Source organism: Euprymna scolopes, chromosome 37, assembly GCF_053919585.1.
Source record: "Euprymna scolopes isolate OS-2025 chromosome 37, ASM5391958v1, whole genome shotgun sequence".
Taxonomy (NCBI): Eukaryota; Metazoa; Mollusca; class Cephalopoda; order Sepiida; family Sepiolidae; genus Euprymna; species Euprymna scolopes.
Genome location: NC_136518.1, coordinates 31,427,273 through 31,453,197, shown reverse-complemented (window position 1 = coordinate 31,453,197; position 25,925 = coordinate 31,427,273). Strand labels below are relative to the sequence as shown.

General features: G+C 30.8%; 1 protein-coding gene across 2 annotated transcripts in view; it reads left to right on the top strand.

Annotated features, from left to right (window-relative positions):
• The window catches only part of LOC145261118 (SKA complex subunit 2-like), a 92,203-nt gene extending 68,197 nt beyond the window's left edge, over positions 1 to 24,006 (top strand). For both annotated transcript variants that reach the window (XM_080119361.1, XM_080119360.1), the window contains 2 exons: positions 7,717 to 7,792; positions 21,610 to 24,006. In XM_080119361.1, coding sequence (XP_079975487.1) covers positions 7,717 to 7,792; positions 21,610 to 21,669 — 136 coding nt within the window. In that variant the 3' untranslated portion in view covers positions 21,670 to 24,006. The remainder of the gene's footprint in view (positions 1 to 7,716; positions 7,793 to 21,609) is intronic.
• The last annotated feature ends 1,919 nt before the right edge of the window (positions 24,007 to 25,925 follow it).

Here is a 25,925-nt window from a genome sequence, read left to right as displayed (position 1 = left end):
TCTGTTTTATTTAATACATCTTTGCAGCCTATTGTCAACATCTAAAGACTAGTTATCCAAGCATTCAAAGAACAGGAAAATCATAGTAACTTTTGGAATTCATTTTAACTCTGTCTTTCACTTTAAATTGACTTACAAGTTCGTTACCAATAATTCCAGTCTAGTGCAACCAGTTCAGACTGTCTGAAGATGGCTTCCTGATTCGAATGCACCTACATTAACACCTTTTTGTTGTTTTAACTCTTTGCACAACTAAATCATGTTCTGCAAAGCCCAAAACAAAAACGATTCCCTTCCCTTTTTTCTTTACCACCCCACGTTCCTACTGGCTTCCTAACTTCAAACACCAACCAAGAATATTATAAACCCTTTCCCTTCACAGACCTAGATCATGTTCTGCAGGGCCGGGAATAAAAACAAAATCCACTACAAGTCTTTACCTTACTCTACAAAATCAGTAAATCGGAACTCATGAATAAATATAAGATTTAAACAACTGAAAGTATAAAACCTTTTTTTTTCTCTCAGAAGGGCATCAGAATAAGCTGACTCAATGAGGCAACCAGTTAGATAAACGTGCTACCTGTAGCACTTTAGAATGTGATCCTGGTGATGGAGCTAACCTAGACCTTCGGCTCTTTAGGTAGACAGGTGGTCGGAGAGGCCCGATCTGACCAATCGGCTAGTCACACCAAGCCCTAGAACTTGCACCCAAAATGCCAACTACCATAACAAAGAACAAAACTCCAAGGTACTTCAATATCTTTGTTCCTCACTAAAAATAGGCAAATCAAGTGCTAGAAGGCAGTGGCAAGAGTCAATCAATTAGAAAGACCAGAACCCAACACTCCATCTGAACATATGTATTTTTTAGGCCATAATGAACATGAAATAGAAAGTGCTTGAGAACTCCTTACTAAATGAGTATATCCTCCACAAGGTTTTCCCCTTACTATGTCCCAATTTTGGACTCCAAGGTTGTAGGGAACAATGATAATATCGGTAGCTTGAGAAATTAATTTTTTTCATAATGTTCCTGTAAAAATTAATTTTTTTTTTAGTTGTTACAACTTACAATATTTTATTTTCAGTAAAAAAGCAATAATAAATTCATGCATTTTGTTTTTTTTTACTACTGAAAACTTATTTTTTGTTTAAACAAAATAATACATTTCTACTAAGATTTAAAAAATAATTTATTATATTTCTAGATCATTATTTGGTAAATCCTGAAAATTTCATTAAAATTGGTTAATTTCCTGATTTTTTGTGAATTTTTAAGTAAAAGGGAAGGGGCCAAAATGTTTATGTTTTGAGCATTGGCATTCATTTTGCACGTACATACCAATTGCAGAGTATTTTCAGTGTTAGTCAGACACATTTTGATTTTGAAATATAAGGGAAGCAACTCAATTAAAATGAATTGTTTACCTTGTTTTTACTATTCAATCTTTTCACTATGAAATAATTTAAATGTTGAAAATATAGATGTATTTTTTTCATTTCTAAAATAAATACACGATATTTGATTGTATTTATTTGTTACTTGTGTAGTAGAGTGAAGCTAGCAAAATGTTTTATTCCGAAAGATCTCACTAATATTTGTTTTTAAAGATGCATTTTATAAACTATGTTTCTGTAAATCATTTCTCATCTGTATATTTCACATATTGTTTCTGGAGTGCTTGTTTCATAAAGGAATTTCAGACTATTTTCTGTTGAAAAAGTTTAGTCTTGAATTATAAATTTGCTTACTTGATAGCTTGCATTCAAGACATGTTTATAAAATTCTGTTTTCACATGAATTTGATAAATTTATTGAGGAAGCATAAAAATAAAGTTTATTTAATTGACCAATGCTTATATTTTTAAAGTTTGTAATAAAACATAAAATTAAAAATATATATAAAAACAAAAGAAAAAAATACTCAATATTTTCTAGCTCCCAAGCAAGTTTTTTCACAAGTTATTAATTACAAGCGAAACATAATTTTTCCAAAGGTTTGTTTATTGTATTGTTGATGTATCGTAGGTTTGTAGCTTTTCATATAAAGTTTTTTTTTTTTTTTTTTTTTTTAATTCACACTAGTGGGGCTACTCGGCGTTGCCTGGGTGTTTGTAGGTGTGTGTATTGGGGATTGGGGGGGTAGATAAAAAAAGAAGGCTCGAAAACAAATATTTAAAAAAAAAACGAACAAAAAAAACAGTGAAAAAAGTTTTGGGAGGGAGGTAGGCTCAAACACGATGGGGGGCGGGGTTACCCGGCGTTGCCTGAATGTTTGTAGATGTGTGTGTTGTGGGGTAGATAAAAAAAGAAAAAAAAGTTTAAAAAAAAACAAACAAAAACAAAAACAAAAAACTCAAACCCGGTGTGGGTGGTACCGGGAGGTGTGTGTGTAGATCAAAAAAGAAACCTCGAATTAAAAAAACAAAAAAAAGTTTTGGGAGGGAGGTAAGCTCAAACCCGAGCCTCGAGGTTAATAGTCTGCCGACATACCGCGAGGCAAGAAAGCCAGGGACTTTTGATCAGTTGAAAGTGAGTGTTTAAAAACGAACGTTGTTTTTCTAGGTCATAGCAGCAATAGCAGCAGCAAACAAATTCAGAGTGCAAATTTTGTCGTCGTTGGATAAAAGTGGGCGAAATAAAATATTTTTATGACCACGTTTCGTAAGTGTAAGATATTATCATTTGTGTGGCATACAAAATGTTATAAGAATGAGCAAGCAAGCCGAGAAGCAGCGGGAAAAAAGCCTTTGGCAGACATACAGAAAAAATGCACACACACATTTTCACTTTTATATATATAGACTAGCGAGGGGTACCCGGTGTTGCCCGGGTGTTTGTAGGTGTGTGTGGTGTTAAATAAAAAAGAAACCGGGTGGGGGGAGTAGGATCGAAGCCGAAGCCCTGAGGCAAAGTTTGAAAATAAAATCGGCCAGCCAGAATGAAGCATTGTTATAAGCAAAGAAGTGAAAGATGTTTGAAAGTCGTCGAGCGTTACGACGATGACGATGTAAGCATTGTTATAAGCGAAGTAAGAAAAGAAAACAACGTTTTAATTTAGCGGGGGTGGGGGCTAATCAAAACATCAAAAAAAAACAAAAAAAAACTAACGTAAGGCAAACGAACGATGAAAACTGAAAAACAAACACGTGAAAAATGGCTTAAATAAGCCTGTTTCGATATTAAAATTTAAAAAATCGGTGGGTACCCGGGTGTTTTGGGGTGTCGCTAAGAAGAAGCGAAGTAAAAAAAAAAAAGGAAAACGAACGTTACGTGAAAAATGGCTTAAATAATACAGGGTTCAATATTTAAATTTAAAAAATCGAAAAAAAAAAAACGTCTCACACCACGATTCGAACCCAAAACATTTAGATAATGAACCAAGGCCTTAACTACCTGAGCTAAAGCAACATATATGAAATTCGTTTGGTTTTTCAACTATTTAAAGTAAATCAGGTCATGACGTCATCTGACGCATGCGTTGTTGACCCCCCCCCCCCTGTCGAAAATTGTCAATTTCGGGGTGAAAAAGTTAACGTTTTTCTCTCTCTCTCTCTCTCTCTCTCTGTTTGCGTCTCTCTCTCTCTCTCTCTCTCTCTCTCTCTCTCTCTCTTCCTTACTCTAAAGAGTGTTACTAAAAAAGAAAATGGCGTCTGGCTGGTTTTTTTTGTAAAAACTTCGATTGTTAATATTTTTTGTAAGCGTATTTTTTATTTTTACTTCACATTTTTGGCTTGTTATTTTTCGTTTAACTATCATATTTAACTATTTTTAACGTGCTAATAACTTTGGTAATGTTGTCATAGCGTAGAAGTTCATAGTTTAGCTTGTGTGAGGGTTAAAAAAATTTTTACCGATAAAGTTTTTAAATTCAGACTGCCATTACAGCTTGCTGACGTCAAGATTACGTGACATGACTCAGCGGGTTTTAAATACAAGTTGACCCAAAATAAACGGCCCCGTGTACACTTTATGTAGAAGAGTTGGTGCCCGTATTTTTTGGGGCAGTTATAAATCGATTTAAAAATATGTAATGTTTAACATTAAAATGTCACTTTTTTTGCCCCCCCCCCCTGCAGAAAATCGATCAGTTGACGCACTTCTGATGGTCAATTTGGGCCAACTTTTCGATATTTGTCGTCCGGAGGGTGGGGCTTTCATATGAGACAAGTTTGTGAATTTTTGTTCCGTCGGTCAAAAGTTTTTAGCAGACACAAACATACATACATTTTCGCTTTTATATATATAGACTAACGAGGGGTACCCGGCGTTGCCCGGGTGTTTGTTGGGGTGTGTGGTGTTAAATAAAAAAGAAGCCGGGGGGGGGGTAGGATTGAAGCCGAAGCCCTGAGGCGAAGTTTGAAAATAAAATCGGCCAGCCAGAAGTGAAACATGTTTGAAAGTCGTCGAGCGTTACGACGATGATGATGTAAGCATTGTTATAAGCGAAGTAAGAAAAGAAAACAAGGGGGGGGGGAACACAAAAAAAATAATGTAAGGCAAACGAACGATTAAAACAGAAACATGAACGAACGTTACGTGAAAAATGGCTTAAATAATACAGGGTTTAATATTTAAATTAAAAAAATCGAAAAAAAACCAAAAACATCTCACACCACGATTCGACTTAAAAACGTTTAGATAACGAACCAAGGCCTTAACTACCTGAGCTAAAGCGACGTCTTTAAAGTTTGTTTGGTTTATCAACTATTTAAAGTAAATAAGGTCACAACATCATGACGTCATCTGAAGCATACGTTGTTGACCCTCTCCCCTGTCGAAAATTGTCGATTTCGGGGTGAAAAAGTTAACATTTTTCTCGTTTTCTGTCTAGACATGTCTCTCTCTCTCTCTCTCTCTGTTTGCGTCTCTCTCTCTCTCACTCTCTCTCTCTCTCACTTCGTCTGCCTTACTCTAAACACTGGAAAATGGCGTCTGGCTGTTTTTATTTTAAAAAAAACTTCGATCGTTAATATTTTTTGTAAGCATATTTTTTTTTTTACTTCACATGTTTGCCTTGGCTGTATTTTTCGTTTAACTATCGTATCTACCTATTTTGAATGTGGTAATAACTTTGGTAACGTTGCCATAGCGTAGAAGATCATAGTTTAGCTTTAAGTAATTTTTTTTACTGATAACAACATTTTTAAATTGTAAATTAAGACCGCCGTTAGAGCTTGCTGACGTCAAGATCACGTGACATGACTCAGCGGGTTTTAAATACAAGTTGACCCAAAATAAATGGCCACGTGTATACTTTATGTAGAAGAGTTGGCGGCCGTATTTTTTGGGGCAGTTATAAATCAATTAAAAAATATGTAATGTTTAACATTAAAATGTCACTTTTTGGGGGACCCCCCCCCTGCAGAAAATCGATCAATTGACGCACTTCTGATGGTCACTTTGGGCCAATGTTTTGATATTTGTCGTCCGGAAGGTGGAGCTTTCATATGAGACCAAGTTTGTGAATTTTTGTTGTGTCTGTCAAAAGTTTTTAGCAGACGCACAAACATACACACATACATTTTCGCTTTTATATATATAGACTAGCGAGGGGTACCCAGCGTTGCCCGGGTGTTTTTCGGGGTATGTGAATAAAACCCGAAAATGTGAAAAACAAACGAAGCCTTCACGACGCGCAGTTGGAAAATAGTAAAGTGTTTAAAAAAAACAAGTGCGCGTTTTTGATTGACGTGACGACGATAGGTATTCAGCAGTTATGATTTTGTGTGGGACAGTTTTGAATAAATCAGTTTGTTTGTTTTTAAAAACCCGCTCCCTGTTTATTAGGAGGAGCGAAATGAAAGCTACAGTCTGATATGACGAAGTCAACATTGAACAAACGTTACTTAGCTCTCTTGAGACAACTGGCTTTCGGCCTGTGATTAGAGTCGAGTTTCGCTTTTTTTTTATACTGAAAAACGAATGTAACACGTGCCGATGCGGGAAATGTCGAATAATTAATGTTTGAAAGTCAATAAAATTAAATAGGCAGGCGAGCTCCGTGGATAACTCTGAGATATTACAATTTATAGATGATATAAAAAGTTTTAAGAAGTTGTGAACCGAGCAAGCGCTTCTCTGAAAGAAGCCTTTTGTGGACATCGAGGAAAAGCGTACATACATACATACATACATACATACATTTTCGCTTTTATATATATATAGATGTAACTATACCTACTGCAAACAATTCATTGTAGATGACGCCCTCCTTCCACACACATAGCCTTACTTTTGCCCACAAGTATATTAACGCATCTGTGAATAGATCAGACAAATACTTGAGCTTGGTGTCAGTCACATACATAAGAAATCCTTGTAAGATGTGAAAACTGCAATTCGCCCCCCCCCCCTTTCTTTGCCAGTTGAGAAGAAATCCTGCTACAATTAATATAAAAGCTGGATTATCTTCATAAGTTATCTTCATAAGTTTCCAATTATTAAAATAAGTTAGAATTCTCAGATTTAACTATTTTACTAGTATGACTTAATTGAACTCTTCAAAATAAGTAATTGAGTTTTCAAACACCTTTTCTGGAAATTGACCAAAAAAATTTCAAACTGAAACTACTGCATAATTATGTATTTTTTAAATTTTGTAAAGTAATATATTTTTGGAACAAATTATTTCAACTTCAAAATAGCAAATCTATGTAAATCATTTTAAGAGTAAACTGAATGAATTCAGAAAAAAAATGATAGAAGATGAATTTATAAGATATTTTTGGTTTATTTGATAAAATATTTAACATTTGATCAATAAAATGTGCTTATAAATTTATTATTGTATTTTGTAAGATTGTTGATTTTATATGTGTGATTTTTTTATTTGAAAACTGTTTTAATGTGAAAAGAAATATCTCAAGAGGTATAATCTCTGCATTGCACTTCCTGCATGTGTGTTTCTTATTGTTTGTATATATACATTTTTTTTTTTGCAATAGACAAAGCCACCACTTCCACATAAATGACAAAAAAATTACCATGCAGTGCATAAAATTTGTAAGAGAAATTTGCATGAGCATCCAGGTGAATTGATAAAAAGAAGAGTTGAGAATGAAAATAGAACTGTATGACTGTATAACTAAGAGTATGGTCTATTTTTGGAAAATTGTCTCGGATATTAGGGGGTGTTTCTTACAATTTTAGCAATTAATCATTGAAAAATAAAATAGCATGAAGTACTAAAAAACTTTTAAAAATCCTGTTAAAAAAATGCAAAGTTAAATCAATTCAAATTTCTTTTAGTGTTTTCAAAAGCAAGTCAGCCATTTTAATTTGTTAATAGTTGATGAGAAAGGAGTGAATTACTTAGTAACCAGTGAACATTTGAAAGCAATCTGGAAACCTTTAAACTGTCAAATTAGAAAACTATCTCTGGCCTTAGCAAATTCTTATGTAGTGAATGTTTTCTATTTACATCCAATTATTTGATAAAGAGATGTTAGTTATAATTTTATAACAATTGAATTCAATTATTTAATGAGCAGCTGATAACATAATTGAATTTTATTTCAAAAATTCTATTTAAAAAATATATTTAAAAAACAAATGAAAAAAGAATACGTTATTTATCTAGAAAGTTAAACAAGTGTCATTCTGATGCCTAAAAGAATTTTTTTTATTGAAAATCTCATTTTCTAGTTATTTTACCATTTTCTTTTCTATTTTAAAACTGTCAAGATTGATATGAAATTCTTTATTTGCAGAGGTTTTCTCTCAATAAAAGAAATGCATGCAATGGGTTTACAAATTTCGGGAGCAACAGGAAAAGCTAAACTAAACGTAAGTCAGTTTGAGTATTAATCAATAAAAATGATTTTTTTTCTAAATATGAAAAGGCATCACTTGAGCCGCTCTATATTTCTTACCTTTAATCTGCTGTTTATTGTTGCACTCTTTCTATCTGTCTTATTTTGCTTCTGGCTAAAAGATGTTATTATGCTTCCTCTGGTTTGCAGCACTGGTGTATTAGATATATGAATTAGATATATGATATGTATTAGATATATGATATCTTTTAGATACATGAATTAGATATATGATATGTATTTGTTGTGGAGACGTCCACTAATTAACATAGATGGGTGAGTGAGATATATAAAGGTATCAATCACCAATACCGGCAAAGTTCTGCAACGACCGCCAAATAGGCAAGACACCTATGTTGCCTCCAGTAAGACATGCAACACGCCACCTGCCGGAATATCTCCAACTGAAGTATATCTGAAGACATGTAAATATGTATATAACTTTTCTGCCTAATATATTATTGTTATACCTTTACTTTTTGTGTTCTTGTTAATTATTTGTGCAGACACAACAGTGGCGACGGGAATTCGAAAAAAGACTTACGCAGGATAAAATCCACTATTAAACACAACAGTGGCCTCAAGAATTCAAAAAAAGACTTACGTGGGATAATCCACTACTAAACTCAACAGTGATGTACGAAAAATACTTACTCAAGAAAGATTGAAAAAAAAAAAACGTACTCGAAGAAAAAAAAAAAATCTACTGTTGAACACAACAGTAACATCGAGGACTTTGAAAAAGATTTACTTGAGAATTCACTGTTAGACACAGCAACAGTATTCGAAAAATAATTTACGCGGAAAGTTATCACTGTTGGAAGAAAATAAAAAAACAAACGAAAGTAACTACAAAATTCTCGAACAAAGATTTACTCAAGAATTCACTGTTAGACACAGCAACAGTATTCGAAAAATAATTTATGCGGAAAGTTATCACTGTCGAACAAAAAAACAAAACAAAAACAAAATAAAAACAAACGAAAGTAACTACAAAATATTCGAACACTGGATACTTGAAAGCAAAATACCAATAACCATTTAAAAGTGACTACGAAAGTCAAAGAAAAAAAAAAGGTGTTTTTCGCTAGTATACCGTGAACTAATTTATGCAAATTGTCTTGAAGGAGAAAAGGGATTTTTTTTTTCAGCTGTACCAAGAAAGGATTTTTTTTTAAAAAGAATTCTTGTACATAATCATAACTTAACGGATTAAGAGAAAAAATAAAATACATTTTTTTTTATCCCTCAATAGCAAAAGGGAAAAAGAAAGGTTCAACACAAAAAATAATATATCGATAGAATTCGGTTGAAAAAAAGTGAACCTAAAAACGGTTGTTCGTAGTTATTGTAAAAAGTGAATTAGTAAAATAGACTGATTTTACTAATCTTTGAAAAAAAAAAAAAAACAAGATGGAGGAATTTGCTAAAATAATGACACAGTTCATGTAGAATCAGCAGATCCTACAAAAAGAACAGTAAACGCTATACACAGAAAGAGACGAAAGACAAAATGAACGACTCATAAAATGCCTAGAAAGGCAGGAAGAAAGGTTCACGCAGATGCAACTTGAACAGAAAGAACTGTTAGAAAGATTAACAGTTAATTCCATACAAGAAAGTAATACAACCTTCTCCAACACAACAATTGTTAACAGCATAGATGTGTTCACATACGTACCGGAAGAGGATAAAACTTTTGATGCATACTTCAAGAGGTATGAAGATATTTTCGAAACAGATTGCGAAAACTGGCCAAATGGAAAGAAAGTAAGTTTATTACTTCGAAAGCGTGGTACCAGTGAACATTGAAAATTTGTTGATTTCATATTGCTAAGGAGAACGAATCTGTTAGATTTCGCTGAGACCATAAAGCTTCTTAAGGAGTTATTCGGACCGAACATGTCTCTTTTCCACAAGAGATGGTCATGTATGAATCTTAAGAAAACTGATGAGCAGGACTACCTGACATACGCGTCAGTAGTAAACAAAAACTGCAACAACTTCAAATTATCGGAACTCACGGTGGACGATTTCAAATGCTTAATCTTTGCACAGGGTCTAGTATTCACAAAAATTCAGAGATCCGAAGACACGTTCTCTCAAAATTAGAGACAGAACAAGGCCTGACATTGCAGAAATTAGCAGAAGATTGCCAAAGGGCAGTATCACTAAAAAAAGATTCCAGAGATATAGAAGAAGCACGAGTGGTATACATTAGGAAGATTAAAAAACCAAAAAAATACGCAAATTATAAATACTCAAATTATAATGACTACAGAAAACGAAATTATGATAATAGTCAATATAATAACGACAGAAACGAAATTGCGATAATAACCAAAGGAATTATAAAAAGACAGTATCAGATAATAATTGCAGAAGATGTGATGAAAAACATTTGGAAAAGGATTGTCCTTACAAAAATACCAGGTGCTACAATTGTGATAAAGTTGGACATAAGAGTGTTTGCTGCAGAACAAAAAATAGAGTACACCAAATGAGAACAAACGAGAAAGGGAAAAATAATTTACGAAAATATGTATCAGTAAATATTTTCGACAAACAAGTGAAATTTCAGCTTGACTCTTGATCGGATTTGTTGTTAATAAACGTCAACACTTGGAAAAAGCTGGGTAAACCGACTTTTCAAAAGTCAAGTAAAGGTGCATGAACAGTGACAAATAAAATTCGAAGGAGAGGTCATCCTGCCCATCAATTTAAATGACACGACAAAGAAATTGAAAATCTTCATAATAAAAGAAAGCGAGAACTTATTGGGAATTGACTGGATTGAAAAATTCAATCTTTGGGATAAACCAATTAACGCTTTTTGTAGAAAAATAACCGGTTGCACCCCAACATCAGAAAATATTAAAAACGATCTAAAAAAGAAATTCCCAGAAATATTTACTACTGGACTGGGAAGATGCAATAAATTTAAGGCTTCGTTCGAGCTAAAAAGGATGCAACACTGGTGTTTAAGAAAAAACGGAACGTACCATTCACCGGTTTAGACAAAATAAATAACGAGCTAAATGGATTGAAAAAACAGACATCTTATTGAAAATCGAAACTATCGTCTGGGCAGCCCCTATGGTGTACGTAAAAAAAAAGTTGGAACAAATTAGAGTCTGTACAGACTTTTCTACGGGTCTAAACGATGAATTAAAAGACCACCACTATCCTTTACCAAGCCCTGAGGAGATATTTGCCAGACTAAATGGTGGCAAAATTTTTTCAAAAATAGATTTGTCTGACGCCTATTTACAAATCCGATGGAAGAAGAATGCTCGAAGATATTATGCATTAACATGCACAAAGGGTTGTTCAAATACAACTGTCTACTCTTTAGGATCAAAGTCGCGCCGGCGATTTTCCAACAAGCAATGGATACAATGCTGAACGGAATAGATTGTGCTTGTGCATACTTGGATGACATAATCATCAGGAGCATGTCCATAAGTGAACACCAAGAGCATCTAAAAGAAGTATTCACAAGAATAAACGAATACAGATTCAAGGTGAAAGAAAACAAATGCGAATTTTGTTTAGACAAAATCAAAGGGCAAATAATAAATAAAGACGGTCAACGCTCAGATTCGGAAAGATCGATAGCAATTAAAAACATGCCAGCACCACATAACGTGACGACTCTACAAAGTTTCTTAGGTCTCGCAAACTACTACCAAGTATTTATCAAAGGAATGCATGACCTAAGAGCTCTGTTTAACGAGTTATTAAAGATAACACCATGGATATGGACAAAAGAATATCAAGACACATTTGAGAAAATTAAAAAGACGCTGACGTCCGATCTATTTTAACGTATTACGACCCAAAATTAGAAATAAGTGGTGCAAGTGATGCAAGCTCATACGGTATAGGAGCGTGTATACAGCATATCCTGCCAGATGGATTGAAGAAACCTATAGCTCACGCCTCAAGGACACTACTTTCGGCAGAAAAGGCTTACTCTCAAATAGAAAAAGAGGGGTTAAGCATTATTTTTGAGGTGACGAAATTCCACCGTTACCTGTACGCGAGAAACTTTATACTGGAAACAGATCACAAGCCCCTAGTGACAATTTTTGGTTCAAAAAAGGGCTTGCCAGTATATACAGCAAATCGCCTACTCCGTTGGGGTACGCTCTTGCTAAATTATGACTTTCAAATAAAACATCTGGGTTCGAAAAAAATAGGTCATGCGGATGGCCTGTCAAGGCTTATACCGAAAATGGAGGAAACCCTTGAAGAGTCAGTAATTGCAGCTATACGTTCCAATTATGAGGGAAAAAACATGGTGGCGAATATAATAAAAGAATTACCAGTCATGTTAATTGAAAATATAAAAAAGGAGGCTGAAAATGACGATGTCATCACAGACATAAAGAAAAAAATAAGGGAAAATGATGAAAAAACGCAAAGCATATTTTCCGTATGCAATGATGTTTGATTATGTAGTGAAAGAGTTGTTATCCCGAAAACCTTGCAGAAAAAGATCTTACGTGATTTTCATACAGGACACTCGGGTATAAATAGGATGAAGGCACTTATGCGGAGTTACGTTTACTGGCATAACATGGATGTGGATATTGCACTAACAGTAAACAAGTGTAAAGGTTGTGCGTTAACCGCAAAAGCACCACCGATAGTCCATAAACCTTGGAAAAAATCTGACCATCCATGGTCACACATTCATATAGACTTTGCTGGGCCGACCGAAGGACAATACTACCTAATCGTAGTAGATAGTTTTTCCAGATGGCCTGAAGTAAAGCGTTTCAAGAACTTGACGACAAATAAAACAATAAGTTTTCTGCATGAAATATTTGCACATTTTGGTGTGCTAGACATTATAGTTACAGATAAGGGAACACAATTTACATCAAGTGATTTCAATGACTTTTGTGACACTTTTCAGGTAAAACATATAACTCCACCACCGTTCCACCCTGGATCAAATGGATTAGCGGAAAGGTTTGTAGATACTTAGAAAATCATTAGGGACCCCGACAGATAAAGCATTACAACAATTCCTGTAAATATACAGGATAACTAAGAACCCAAATACACCGTCGAAATTATCGCCAGCAGAATTAATGCTTGTTAGAAAAATAAAATCACCATTTGATAAATTAATACCAAAGCAAGCAATCGTCCATCAAACTATGCGCACGTCACATAAAAGGTTTAAACCTGGTGATCGTGTATATTTTAAATGTATGAAAAATAATATTTCATATTGGGAGCTTGGTACGGAAGATAAACGTATCGGCAACTTGGTCTACATGATAAAAGGTGCAAAAGGGATACACAAAAGACATCAAAATCAATTGAGAAAACGTCAGATAAAAGACAACGAACATGACAAACCTTATGAAAAGGAAGATCCAATTGATATACTATACGAAGCGTTTGATATCGAACCACCACAAACCATGCCCGAACCGAGAAGATCGGGAAGGAAAAGAAAGTTTACAGAACCAATTATAATGAACCCTAAGAGAAAAAGATATTGAAATCTACACAACTTCAAATCTTGGGAGGGGGGGGGGTTGTGGAGACGTCCACTCATTAACATAGATGGGTGAGTGAGATATATAAAGGTATCAATCATCAATACTGAGGGAGCTCTGCAACGACCGCCAAATAGCCAAGACGCCTATGTTGCGACATGCAACACGCCACCTGCCGGAATATCTCCAACTGAAGTATATCTGAAGACATGTAAATATGTATATAAGTTTTCTGCCTAATATATTATTGTTATACCTTTACTTTCTGTGTTCTTGTTAATTATTTGTGCAGACACAATAATATTAGATACATGAATTAAATATATATGTATTAGAAACATGAATTAAATATATATGTATTAGAAACATGAATTAGATAGATGATATGTATAAGATACATTAATTAAATACATGTGTTTTAGATACATGAATTAGATATATATGTATTAGACACATGCATTAGATATATGATATTTATTACATACATGCATTGGATATATGATATGTATTAGATATATGATATGTATTAGATATATGATATGTATTAGATGTGTGAATTATATATATGATATGTATTAGATATATGAATTAGATATATGATATGTATTAGATATATGAATTAGATATATGATATGTATTAGATATATGAATTAGATATATGATATGTATAAGATATATGAATTAGATATATGATATGTATTAGATATGTGAATAAGATATATGATATGTATTAGTTGTGTGAATTAGATGTGATATGTATTAGATATGTGAATTAGATATATGATATGTATTAGATCTGTGAATAAGATATATAGTATGTATTAGATATGTGAATAAGATATATGATATGTATTAGTTGTGTGAATTAGATGTATGATATGTATTAGATATGTGAATTAGATATATGATATGTATTAGTTGTGTGAATTAGATATATGATATGTATTAGATGTGTGAATTAGATGTATGATATGTATTAGATATGTGAATTAGATATATGATATGTATTAGTTGTGTGAATTAGATATATGATATGTATTAGATATGTGAATTAGATATATGATATGTATTAGATATGTGAATTAGATATATGATATGTATTAGATATGTGAATAAGATATATGATATGTATTAGATATGTGAATTAGATGTATGATATGTATTAGTTGTGTGAATTAGATATATGATATGTATTAGTTGTGTGAATTAGATGTATGATATGTATTAGTTGTGTGAATTAGATATATGATATGTATTAGATATGTGAATTAGATATATGATATGTATTAGATATGTGAATTAGATATATGATATGTATTAGTTGTGTGAATTAGATATATGATATGTATTAGTTGTGTGAATTAGATATATGATATGTATTAGATATGTGAATTAGATATATGATATGTATTAGTTGTGTGAATTAGATATATGATATGTATTAGATATGTGAATTAGATATATGATATGTATTAGTTGTGTGAATTAGATATATGATATGTATTAGATATGTGAAATAGATGTATGATATGTATTAGATATGTGAATTAGATATATGATATGTATTAGTTGTGTGAATTAGATATATGATATGTATTAGATATGTGAATTAGATATATGATATGTATTAGATATGTGATATGTATTAGATATGTGAATTAGATATATGATATGTATTAGTTGTGTGAATTAGATATATGATATGTATTAGTTGTGTGAATTAGATATATGATATGTATTAGATATGTGAATTAGATATATGATATGTATTAGATGTGTGAATTAGATATATGATATGTATTAGTTGTGTGAATTAGATATATGATATGTATTAGATATGTGGTATGTATTAGATATGTGAATTAGATATATGATATGTATTAGTTGTGTGAATTAGATATATGATATGTATTAGTTGTGTGAATTAGATATATATGTATTAGATGTGTGAATTAGATATATGATATGTATTAGATATGTGAATTAGATATATGATATGTATTAAATGTGTGAATTAGATATATGATATGTATTAGTTGTGTGAATTAGATATATGATATGTATTAGATATGTGAATTAGATATATGATATGTATTAGATATGTGAATGAGATATATGATATGTATTAGATGTGTGAAATAGATATATGATATGTATTAGATATGTGAATTAGATATATGATATGTATTAGATGTGTGAATTAGATATATGATATGTATTAGTTGTGTGAATTAGATATATGATATGTATTAGATATGTGAATTAGATATATGATGTGTATTAGATATGTGATATGTATTAGATATGTGAATTAGAAATATGATATGTATTAGATGTGTGAATTAGATATATGATATGTATTAGTTGTGTGAATTAGATATATGATATGTATTAGATATGTGAATTAGATATATGATATGTATTGGATGTGTGAATTAGATATATGATATGTATTAGTTGTGTGAATTAGATATATGATATGTACTAGTTGTGTGAATTAGATATATGATATGTATTAGATATGTGAATTAGATATATGATATGTATTAGATGTGTGAATTAGATATATGATATGTATTAGTTGTGTTAATTAGATATATGATATGTATTAGATATGTGAATTAGATATATGATATGTATTAGATATGTGAATGAGATATATGATATGTATTAGATGTGTGAATTAGATATATGATATGTATTAGATATGTGAATTAGATATATGATATGTATAAGTTGTGTGAATTAGATATATGATATGTATTAGTTGTGTGAATTAGATATATGATATGTATTAGATATGTGAATTAGATATATGATATGTATTAGTTGTGTTAATTAGATATATGATATGTATTAGATATGTGAATTAGATATATGATATGTATTAGTTGTGTGAATTAGATATATGATATGTATTAGTTGTGTGAATTAGATATATGATATGTATTAGATATGTGAATTAGATATATGATATGTATTAGATATGTGAATTAGATATATGATATGTATTAGTTGTGTGAATTAGATATATGATATGTATTAGTTGTGTGAATTAGATACATGTTATATGTATTAGATATGTGAATTAGATATATGATATGTATTAGTTGTGTGAATTAGATATATGATATGTATTAGATATGTGAATTAGATATATGATATGTATTAGATACATGAATTAGATATATGATATGTTTTAGATACATGAGAATTCTAAGGTGTTTGGTTGGGAAATCTGTACAAAGCACTAGGTATTGGGACTAGAATTTTGGATGCTTCAAGTTTGGTGAGGAATCTGCACACCGGACTCATCAATCCTAAATTGATATTAATAGTTAGAGAAAGTTTCAACAATTGGGCCTATTGTTCCGCATTTATAAATTGTTTGGACAATGTAATGAAACTATTTTTTCTTTTCAAAGAGACCATAGAGTATATAATGTATAACTGTATCATTTCTAGCTGAGCACTGTGTGGAGACAGGCTTATTTCGTACTTCTGAGCTGGAGCTATCCATTTTGCACGTGATTTCTATAATGTGCATTGGGATAGTATAAAATCACAAAATTGGGAGAGGAGCAATAGGTCTATCAGAGTTAGACCAATACCTTGAATAAGGATATTGTGATATTGCAGGATGGCACACACTATACTGCTGTTCTCCAATAATCCCTGAGGATGTGCTTTGCCATGTAAGTAATCAGAATTACATACCGAGAACGATTGAGTGGTTTGTTATTACTGTTAACACAATCCACAATGAATATGCAGTATTTATCTAATGCCTAATTGTAGTTTCTTTGCATTTAATGATTGCATATTGATGCTCTTCATCAGTGCATTACGTGCAAGATAGTGTTTGTTTTGAGAGATATATGCAATGTTAATTGGAACTTTTATAATGGCAAATTTGAGTAAGAATTCCCCACCCCCAGTGGTATTAGTATGACATAATAAACCCAATTTTATCATAGACGTGTCAGCAACTTTTATCACCTTTGCAAATGCGATTTTGATATTTTCTCTCTATTCTCTTTAAATAAGAAAATCAAATTTTTATATGTAACTAGCATGGGTGCCCGGCGTTGCCCGGGTGTTTGGAGGTGTATGCTGAGCAAAAAAAAGGGGGTAATTTTTTAAACTTTGACCCCTATTATGACCCCTGAAAGTTATTGTTTTGGGCTCAAATCAAGTTATTAAGTTAGATCCATGTCCACGGAAGCTATATCTAAAATTTCAAGTGTGTAGACCCAAAATTGTCGGAGAAGTTTGGTAGAGTTCTCAAAGCTCAAATCGTTGAACTTTGACCCCTTAATCGCCAAACTTCTGGCTAAAAACCAATCACATAGATTTTTCCAAATCTCAGTACCCTGTATATCAAATTTCGAGTCTGTAGACTAAAAATTGACAGAGCTATTTCGTAGGGAAATGTACACAGACACACACACACACACACACTTTCACTTTTATAGATATATAGATTTAAAATTTGAGTCTGACAGAATGACAAAATTATATTGCAAACCGATATATTAAACAAACGAACTTCAAAGAGACAAATGAACACATAAGTAAAAACAATTTGTATTAGAAAACATTTATTATTCCACGTCTTTTTTTACAGACCTGACGACTGAGGTTTGCTCTTAATAAAAATTGTTTTTTATAGTCTTAATTTTGACTTCCTTTTTCATAAAAAAATCAAGAAAGAAAAGAAATTTAATTTTATTTTTTCATTAATTTCTTTCTGTGCAAAGCAATTCTTTCAAACTTACTCGGTTTCCATAATGTTTTTATTTTATTCCCCTCCCCCTTCATTCATTTTCCTCCGCATTCTGGCAAGTATTAAAATAAACCATTTATAATATTTATTTATGGATTTATTTACTTATCATTTCTTTTGTATCGGTAAATGAATTCCATTTAAAAAAAAACTGTAAAAGTCACGTTAAAGGTGATTAAGTTGGAAAGTAAGTAAAAATTTACCCTTTTTACTTTTATACGATTTCTGATCACTTTGAAAAAGGTGTGTGTGTGTTTTAAAAATGTTTTTTAACTGCTATAACCTCATTATATATATATATATATATATATATATATATATATATATATATATATAACAACGTGAGTATTCATATCGTGGGTTTGTATTACTGTACACATAGATTCGAAAAAATAGTCAAAAACAAATATATAAATGTTATCAAAGGCAAGATAAGTTACTTTTCTACCTAACTGGATATATTTTTTGTGTTTTTATTCAATGTAATATATTTATTCAGCTCGAAAAACATACAGTGTTTACCGATGTGTTGGAAAATTCAAGATGGCGTCTCACACCCTCTTTAACACTGTAAGTTTGGGAAAAGGTGTTATAAATAAAAAACTATACAAAATACTATTAAAAACCCGCCGAATATATGTCAACCTATGTCACGGTAACATATATTGAGCGAGTTTTTAACAGTATTTTAACAGGGCACATCGTAAAAACTGACCCATTAATTTTCCTGAAGTAAAAACTATATAGTTTTTAAACTTTTTAAACTGTACATTATAAAAAGAAAACTGTTCGAGTGATTTTTTTTTTTTTTTACATGGGTGTCACCACTTATCAAGGCCCAGAGGCCACTCAAGGATAAGGGTTAATAGGTATACATTAGTCATTGTGATTTTAGCATAGTAAACAGTGGGAATTTTGTAACTTGGATTACTTGAAAAAGAAAACTGTTCGAATGATTGAAAATGAAAACAAAATAACAATGTAAATATATTGATAAGAAAAAAACAAAAACAAACGAAGTTTCCGTTTCAGGAACCCGAGTTTAATTTTATGTCGTAATCATTCAACTCGTTAGCGGTTTTATTCAGCGATTAGGGATAACCATACGACATATTTAAATACCAAAGCGATTTTTTTTTAATTTTTTTTTTTTTATTAAAACTAAACCTGTTTAGTTTTAATGAACCAATTTTTTTAAAGCCAACACTTTAGTTATTTTGAGAGCGTGCAACTGCACCCGAAAGGTTGATTAGGAAACTCCAAATCCTTTTATGACTCGAAAAAAAAAAAGGGCTTTTTATCGGCTTAAATGATAAACTAATGTTAAATATTAGTATTTAATATAATGAGATATCAATCTACACAATTTGCCATCGATTCTGAAATAAAATGAAATCCTGACATTGTGATCATTTTTGCAGGTGTTATGTGCCAAATATTGAAATAAGAATGTTTAAATTCAATTATTGTAATTTAAGTCTTTAATTTTAAAGTCGATTTTATTTATAAAATATCTTTTTAGAAATCAATCTCAAAAACAATCTGAACAATAAATCTCTTTTGTTATGGCTAAGTATTTGTCAAGGGTAGAAATTATAATAGACAAGTATTCATCCATGATGACATTTTACCGATTTCCTGGTTTACAGGTATTCTTGCTAAATTTCTTCGAAAGAATTGACGTAAACAATACTTCAACTAAATACGTATATTTCATGCAATAATGACTTTTGTTTCTTCTGACTTTTCCTAAACTAAACATAAAACATCGGTTAGGGTTAGTTTAACATTCTGTAAAAGTACCTTCCGTTTTTTTTTTGTTTTTTTTTTTGTACTATTTCAGAGAAGGTAAAAAAACGATAAAAACTGGATATATTTTTTGTGTTTTTATTCAATTTAACATGTTTATTCAGCTCGAAAAGAATACAGTGTTTACCGATGTGTTGGAAAATTTAAGATGGCGTCTCACACATTCTTTAACACCGTAAGTTTGGGAAAAGGTGTTATAAATAAAAAACTATACAAAATACTATTAAAAACCCGCCGAATATATGTCAACCTATGTCACGGTAACATATATTGAGCGAGTTTTTAACAGTATTTTAACCGGTTTTTTATTTATTACACCTTTTTCCAAACTTACCGTGTTAAAGAGAGAATCGGCCGCCATCTTGAATTTTCCAATACATCGGTAAACACTGTATGCTTTTCGAGCTGAATAAACATGTTAAATTGAATAAAAACACGAAAAATATATCCAGTTTGGTAAAAAAGTAATTTAGCTTGCCTTTGATAACATTTATTTGTTATATATTTGTATTTTGGCAACTTATTCGAATCTATGTGTACAGTAATACAAACCCGAAATGAATTTAAGACCACGAGTGAAATGAGAAAATGAAGAAAATCACATTTACTGTGTGTGTTTACTGTTTATGTAAGTAAGCGAGTTTGGTTGCCATAACAACGTGACGGTAGTGAACGTGTGTGTGTGCGTGTGTGCGTGTTTCGTGTAGTTTAGTTCTGTATAATAGTTTCGTATTTTTTTAATTTGTAAATAACAAGTTATTAAAAAATTAAACCCTTCCAAGATGGACAATAAATAAAGCCATAATATTTTATGGTAAAGGTAAGAGTGTAGAAACGATTGTTTTTTAGGAGATGTGATTATTGGATTAACCAATCAGAAATCGTCTGTGGCACACACATATAGGTCGAGGTAATTAGTTAAAGAGATTTAATATAATGTGATATATAGATAGATAGATTAAATGTTAAATAGATTTTGTAAATAGTACAGTTGAAATGATTAGAATATTTCCAATATGTAAGAAGGTCGAGGTAATTAGTTAAAGAGATTTAATATAATGTGATATGCAAATGAGCATAAGTCATTCGATATGGGGGTGGTTTGTAGAATAGTATATAAAGAAATTAGGCAAAGATTCTTATGTCTCCTATAACAGAAACATCCTAAAATGGGTTCTAATGTTTCTCTACCAGGAGAGATCTACCCTCTTACCTCCTTTATATTTCGTTGATGATGGAGAGCTGTACACACAGACAGAAACACACAAACTCTATTACTTTATAAAAATATAGATGGAAAAGTGGCTGTATTGTCTGCTATTTTGAAAACTATTTTTAATAAAGAAAAGGGTGATTCAACAATAATTCAAACTTGCAAGATTTATGTTAAAATGCTTACAAATTACTAATCGCTTAAAAATGTTTTTGTTTTTTTTATTTAAATACTTCATCAATTTAAATAATATTTGGAATATGATATTTTCATTTCAAAGGTACCTATGTAATACCTATGTGAATTTTTCTTTTTTTTTTTTTTTTTTTTAATATAAGGAAAATTCTGAACAAGAATTCACATTTGTAATTCCTAAGAATTGAATAAAACTTATTTCACTAAACTATTTTAATTTGAGTTAATGATTTGAGATTAATTGTAACTCAACTCTTTTTTACTTTCAGATCTTGCGGTCTTTGAAATTGCTCACTTTAAATAGTCAAGGCTCAGCTCGGATTGAATGAAACTATTCTGAAGTAGTTCAATTAAATAAAAACAATCTGAGTTTTTAGTCAACAAGAAGACTTTTTCGAACACGAGGATTAAATTTTGTTTTGTTTTCTTCTTTCACAAAGAATTAATTATTTTCATGACAAATTGAACTGTTGTTTAATACAAATAATTTTATTCCACTTTTTTCATCTTTCATACATCTGCTAAAACTAATATAATTTTCTCTCAACTGCCAAAAAAGATTTTAACCAATTTTTTATGTAATAAAATCATACACACTATTTTATTACATGTCACCACTTGTGATGAATGTAACTATTGTAAAACTATAAAACTCAATTCTCTTTTAATGTATATCCTTGCCCTCCCCGTCATTGTTATTTATTTAAAAATAAAATCGTTTTCAGTTTAGTGTTTACATATAAAATAATCATGCAAAGTATGTATGAATGCATTTTTCTTGATACAAAGTTTCAAATAAGTGAATAAACTTTTAATTATTCGGTGGCTATTTTTATTGAAATTCCAACATTTTTCAGCTGCATCTTTTTAAATGTCCATGTTCACAATTTCAAACTGAATGTTTTATTTGATTCACCAGTTAGAAGTGTTGCATTTATGTTATTACTGCTTGCGTATTACCTGCATCTTTCAGAAGACTCTCACTGAGAATTGATTATTAATCAACGCTTTTAGCCATTAGACTATGAATCCATATAATTTTAATGAGTTTTGAAAGATTATTACAATTATTTTTAAATTCCAAAACAAAAGAAATAAAAGTGCATCATGATTTAAAAATCTTTTTTCTCACATTCAAAATGTAATTACAAATTGAACAAAACAGTAAAATTGTACATTTTTGTCTATGAAAAATTTAAAAAATAACCAAATTTGTTCCATTTACCAATAATAGTTACTGACAGAAGTGTAGGTTGCCTTCAAAACTTTTAAATGAAATGTCTCTAAACATGAAATATAATTTGAAAGGTGTTATCTGCATAGCAATCAACGCCGTTTTCTTGTCTTCTCCAAACAATTTTGTATTTGAACATTATGTATGATTAGTAATGGGGGGGGGGGGGTGTAATATTAATTTCTTGTCTTTCACACAACATTGTAATGCATTTTCTCACAAATTGTATTCATAGCAGTATGCAGAAATATTTTTATTTATTTGCCTCTCCAAGAGGCTAAAGGTCAGCTTTTAATGTCAAATAAAGCTTCCCAAAAAAGGGCACTTTGGATTAAAATAAAAAATGCCACAGTTTAGAACGATTTTTTCACTGACCAATGACAGAAAAGAATAAGTGCATCATCAGAACAAATACATTTTGTTGCTCCAAATGAATAAATCACTTGATTTTTATTTCTTCTCTCCATGTTTCTCTTTTCATAAAAATCTTTTGTTGCTTCAAATGAATAAATCACTTGATTTTTATTTCTTCTCTCCATGTTTCTCTTTTCATAAAAATCTTTTGTTGCTTCAAATGAATAAATCACTTGATTTTTATTTCTTCTCTCCATGTTTCTCTTTTCTTCTTTGTTACTATGGAATTAGTATTTACGATGAATGGCCAAACCATGTTCTTATTGGTCATGGCTGAAGTGTAGATGGGCATCTGTTTCTGTTGACAGAAACAGTGTAACTGATCACTTCTGATTTCATCATTATTGTGGCACACAATTGTTCCATCATTTATAGAAAATATTTCCGTTAAGATAACACAAATGATGATAATTTCTAGAATAAGAATTAAAGTGACAAATATTTTAAAAGAATAATTTTTTATTAAATATGTTCCAATGTTTGCCAGAATTTGTTAATCTAAAATTTTTCTAGAAAAACACAATTTCTTTGTATTGAAACAGAACATTGATGTGTGTTATCAAAGAAGTTTGAAAATAGTTGCCTTTTTTATTATTATGAGAATTTCATGCAAGAAAACAAATGCAACATATTGATTGGTGGACTTTGAGATGAGATTTAAAAAATAAACTGAAGATTGTGCCAATAAAAAGGAAATAATAGAATAACATAAAAACGATTTATTAAAAATTATGTTTTGTATTTAGATAATCAAGACGTATCATAAATCAGCTTTTTGGAGTAAACAACATTTTGAACACTGCTTGATGTTTCAAAGTTTTAATGGACACTGTTTTTGTAACCGAAACCATAACTTTTAATATTTATTGCAAAATATATTTCTATGCAATTGCACATATTTAATGTTTGAAGCGGATGTCAATTTTTCTGGATGGATTTCTTCAATTCAGCAAAAATTTCTTTATACAATTCTGTATATTTTATTCTTTCATTAAAACTTTGCCAATTATTGCTTTTATATTGTTTTCATTCGTATTGCCTTTCTTTGCAATAGCATAGGTTTTAATAAAATCCACTCCCAAAAAATGAACATGAAAGAGAATAAAAACCACAAATCATTTCAGAACATTAATAGAAAGGGAAATATTAAAACAAATGCTATTTACCATGTTATACTAATAACACATTCATCTAGAACTAACACGCACATGTATGACATGCTCAAATTTGAATAAGTTTTATCCATTTCACATCTATGACAACATTCTATCAATACTCTCTTCAACCAATACATAAAACATTTCCATTAAAAAAAATGTTCAGTTAAAATAACTGAAACACAAAAAATACTTATAATTCTTAATTGAAGAAGAGATCGATCCTGAAATATTGGTTAGTGGTAAGAGAAAAAAAAACTCAATCAACATCGATATTTGGTACTGCTGAATTAACAGTGTGACAATCAAACTATTTTGCATAACGTATATTCGATTTTTTTCTTTTTTGTATAACAAAAGAAGTTTGATTTGCCACCTTTTGTTTTCTAAATCCATTTCATTTATGTTTTACAACTATGTGTGAGAATGATTAAATATATGATTGTAAACATTTGTGGAAGTGTTTTTTCAACAATAATGAATCTCACCTTGTTTCTGCACTCACTAATGATGATCGCAATAAGTTGGTGATAACATCAAGCAGAAAACATAACAGTCTTATTCAATTCATCTCTTATTTTAGATACTCCTCCTCTTTGCCTAATGTGATTTTCTATTAAACATGGAAATTTGTTTTCATATCTCTAATTAGATTCTATTGTATCAGTCATTTTAGATCACATCTAGAAAATGGCATTTAAAAATTTCATCAACCCTATTTCAGTTATATGGAAAGACATGTAGAAAATAGAGTATCAATAAAAATAACATTTTCTGCCAATGCCACAATATATATTACAGAAATCTACAGACGAACACGGAAAAACTTGGAAGTTCTCATGGAAAAAGCCAACACATGTATCAAAAACGGGAAACGGTTGAGTTGATGCAGAACAAATTTATTTGCATGAAAGCATTGTTAGATGAAAAGTCAGCAAGAAAAGCAATAACTAAATATTGTTCTAACTTTATGACTCGTCTCAAAACAGAACTCATATTTTATTATATTTATAGACGTTTTCATTTTATAGACGTTTTGATTATTTTATTATTTTTATAGACGTTTTGATTATTTTATTATTTTTATAGACGTTTTGATTATTTTATTATATTTATAGACGTTTTGATTTCTGAAACATCAGTGCATCCAATTTTTTGTCCGGAATTAAATTCTCTGAAATGTAATAGCAAATGTGAATATTTTCCGGGAGTTAATATTTACTTATGCCTGGTAAGGACAACCAGTATCATAACTTGAATTACAATCACAAAAATTGGATTTCACAAAGTTATTCTTAAAAATGTTTCGCTAATGTGGCCCGATGAGGAATTTTCACCCCGTGGTAACTATTGGATTTTAAATGTGCTCTTTGATTGAGCGCAAAATTTAGTTAGTAAATTTTCTTTGCTCTTAATACATGAATGTTTTAATGAATATTAAAATTAATTCATTGCTTTAATTTATTGAATTTTTGCACATCGCATGAGTTTGAATATATTTTTGTGTTACATGATATAAAATTATTTCTATACGTCATACTATTAATTATTTCTTTACCTGCTTGTCTGTATGCTATTTTATTTTTTGCTATCGTTCTAAAGATCGCCTGTTGATCGTAGTTATTTTTTGTGTGAAATAAGAGTTATATCCATTTTAGACATGAAATCGTTCATGTTCCTTTTTAAGTTCATATTAATTTCGTATAGCCAATTTTCTCTCAGGATTCCTTTAAATTACCTGTTGTCAAATTTGATGTCGACTGGTCAATCCTGCTATTTC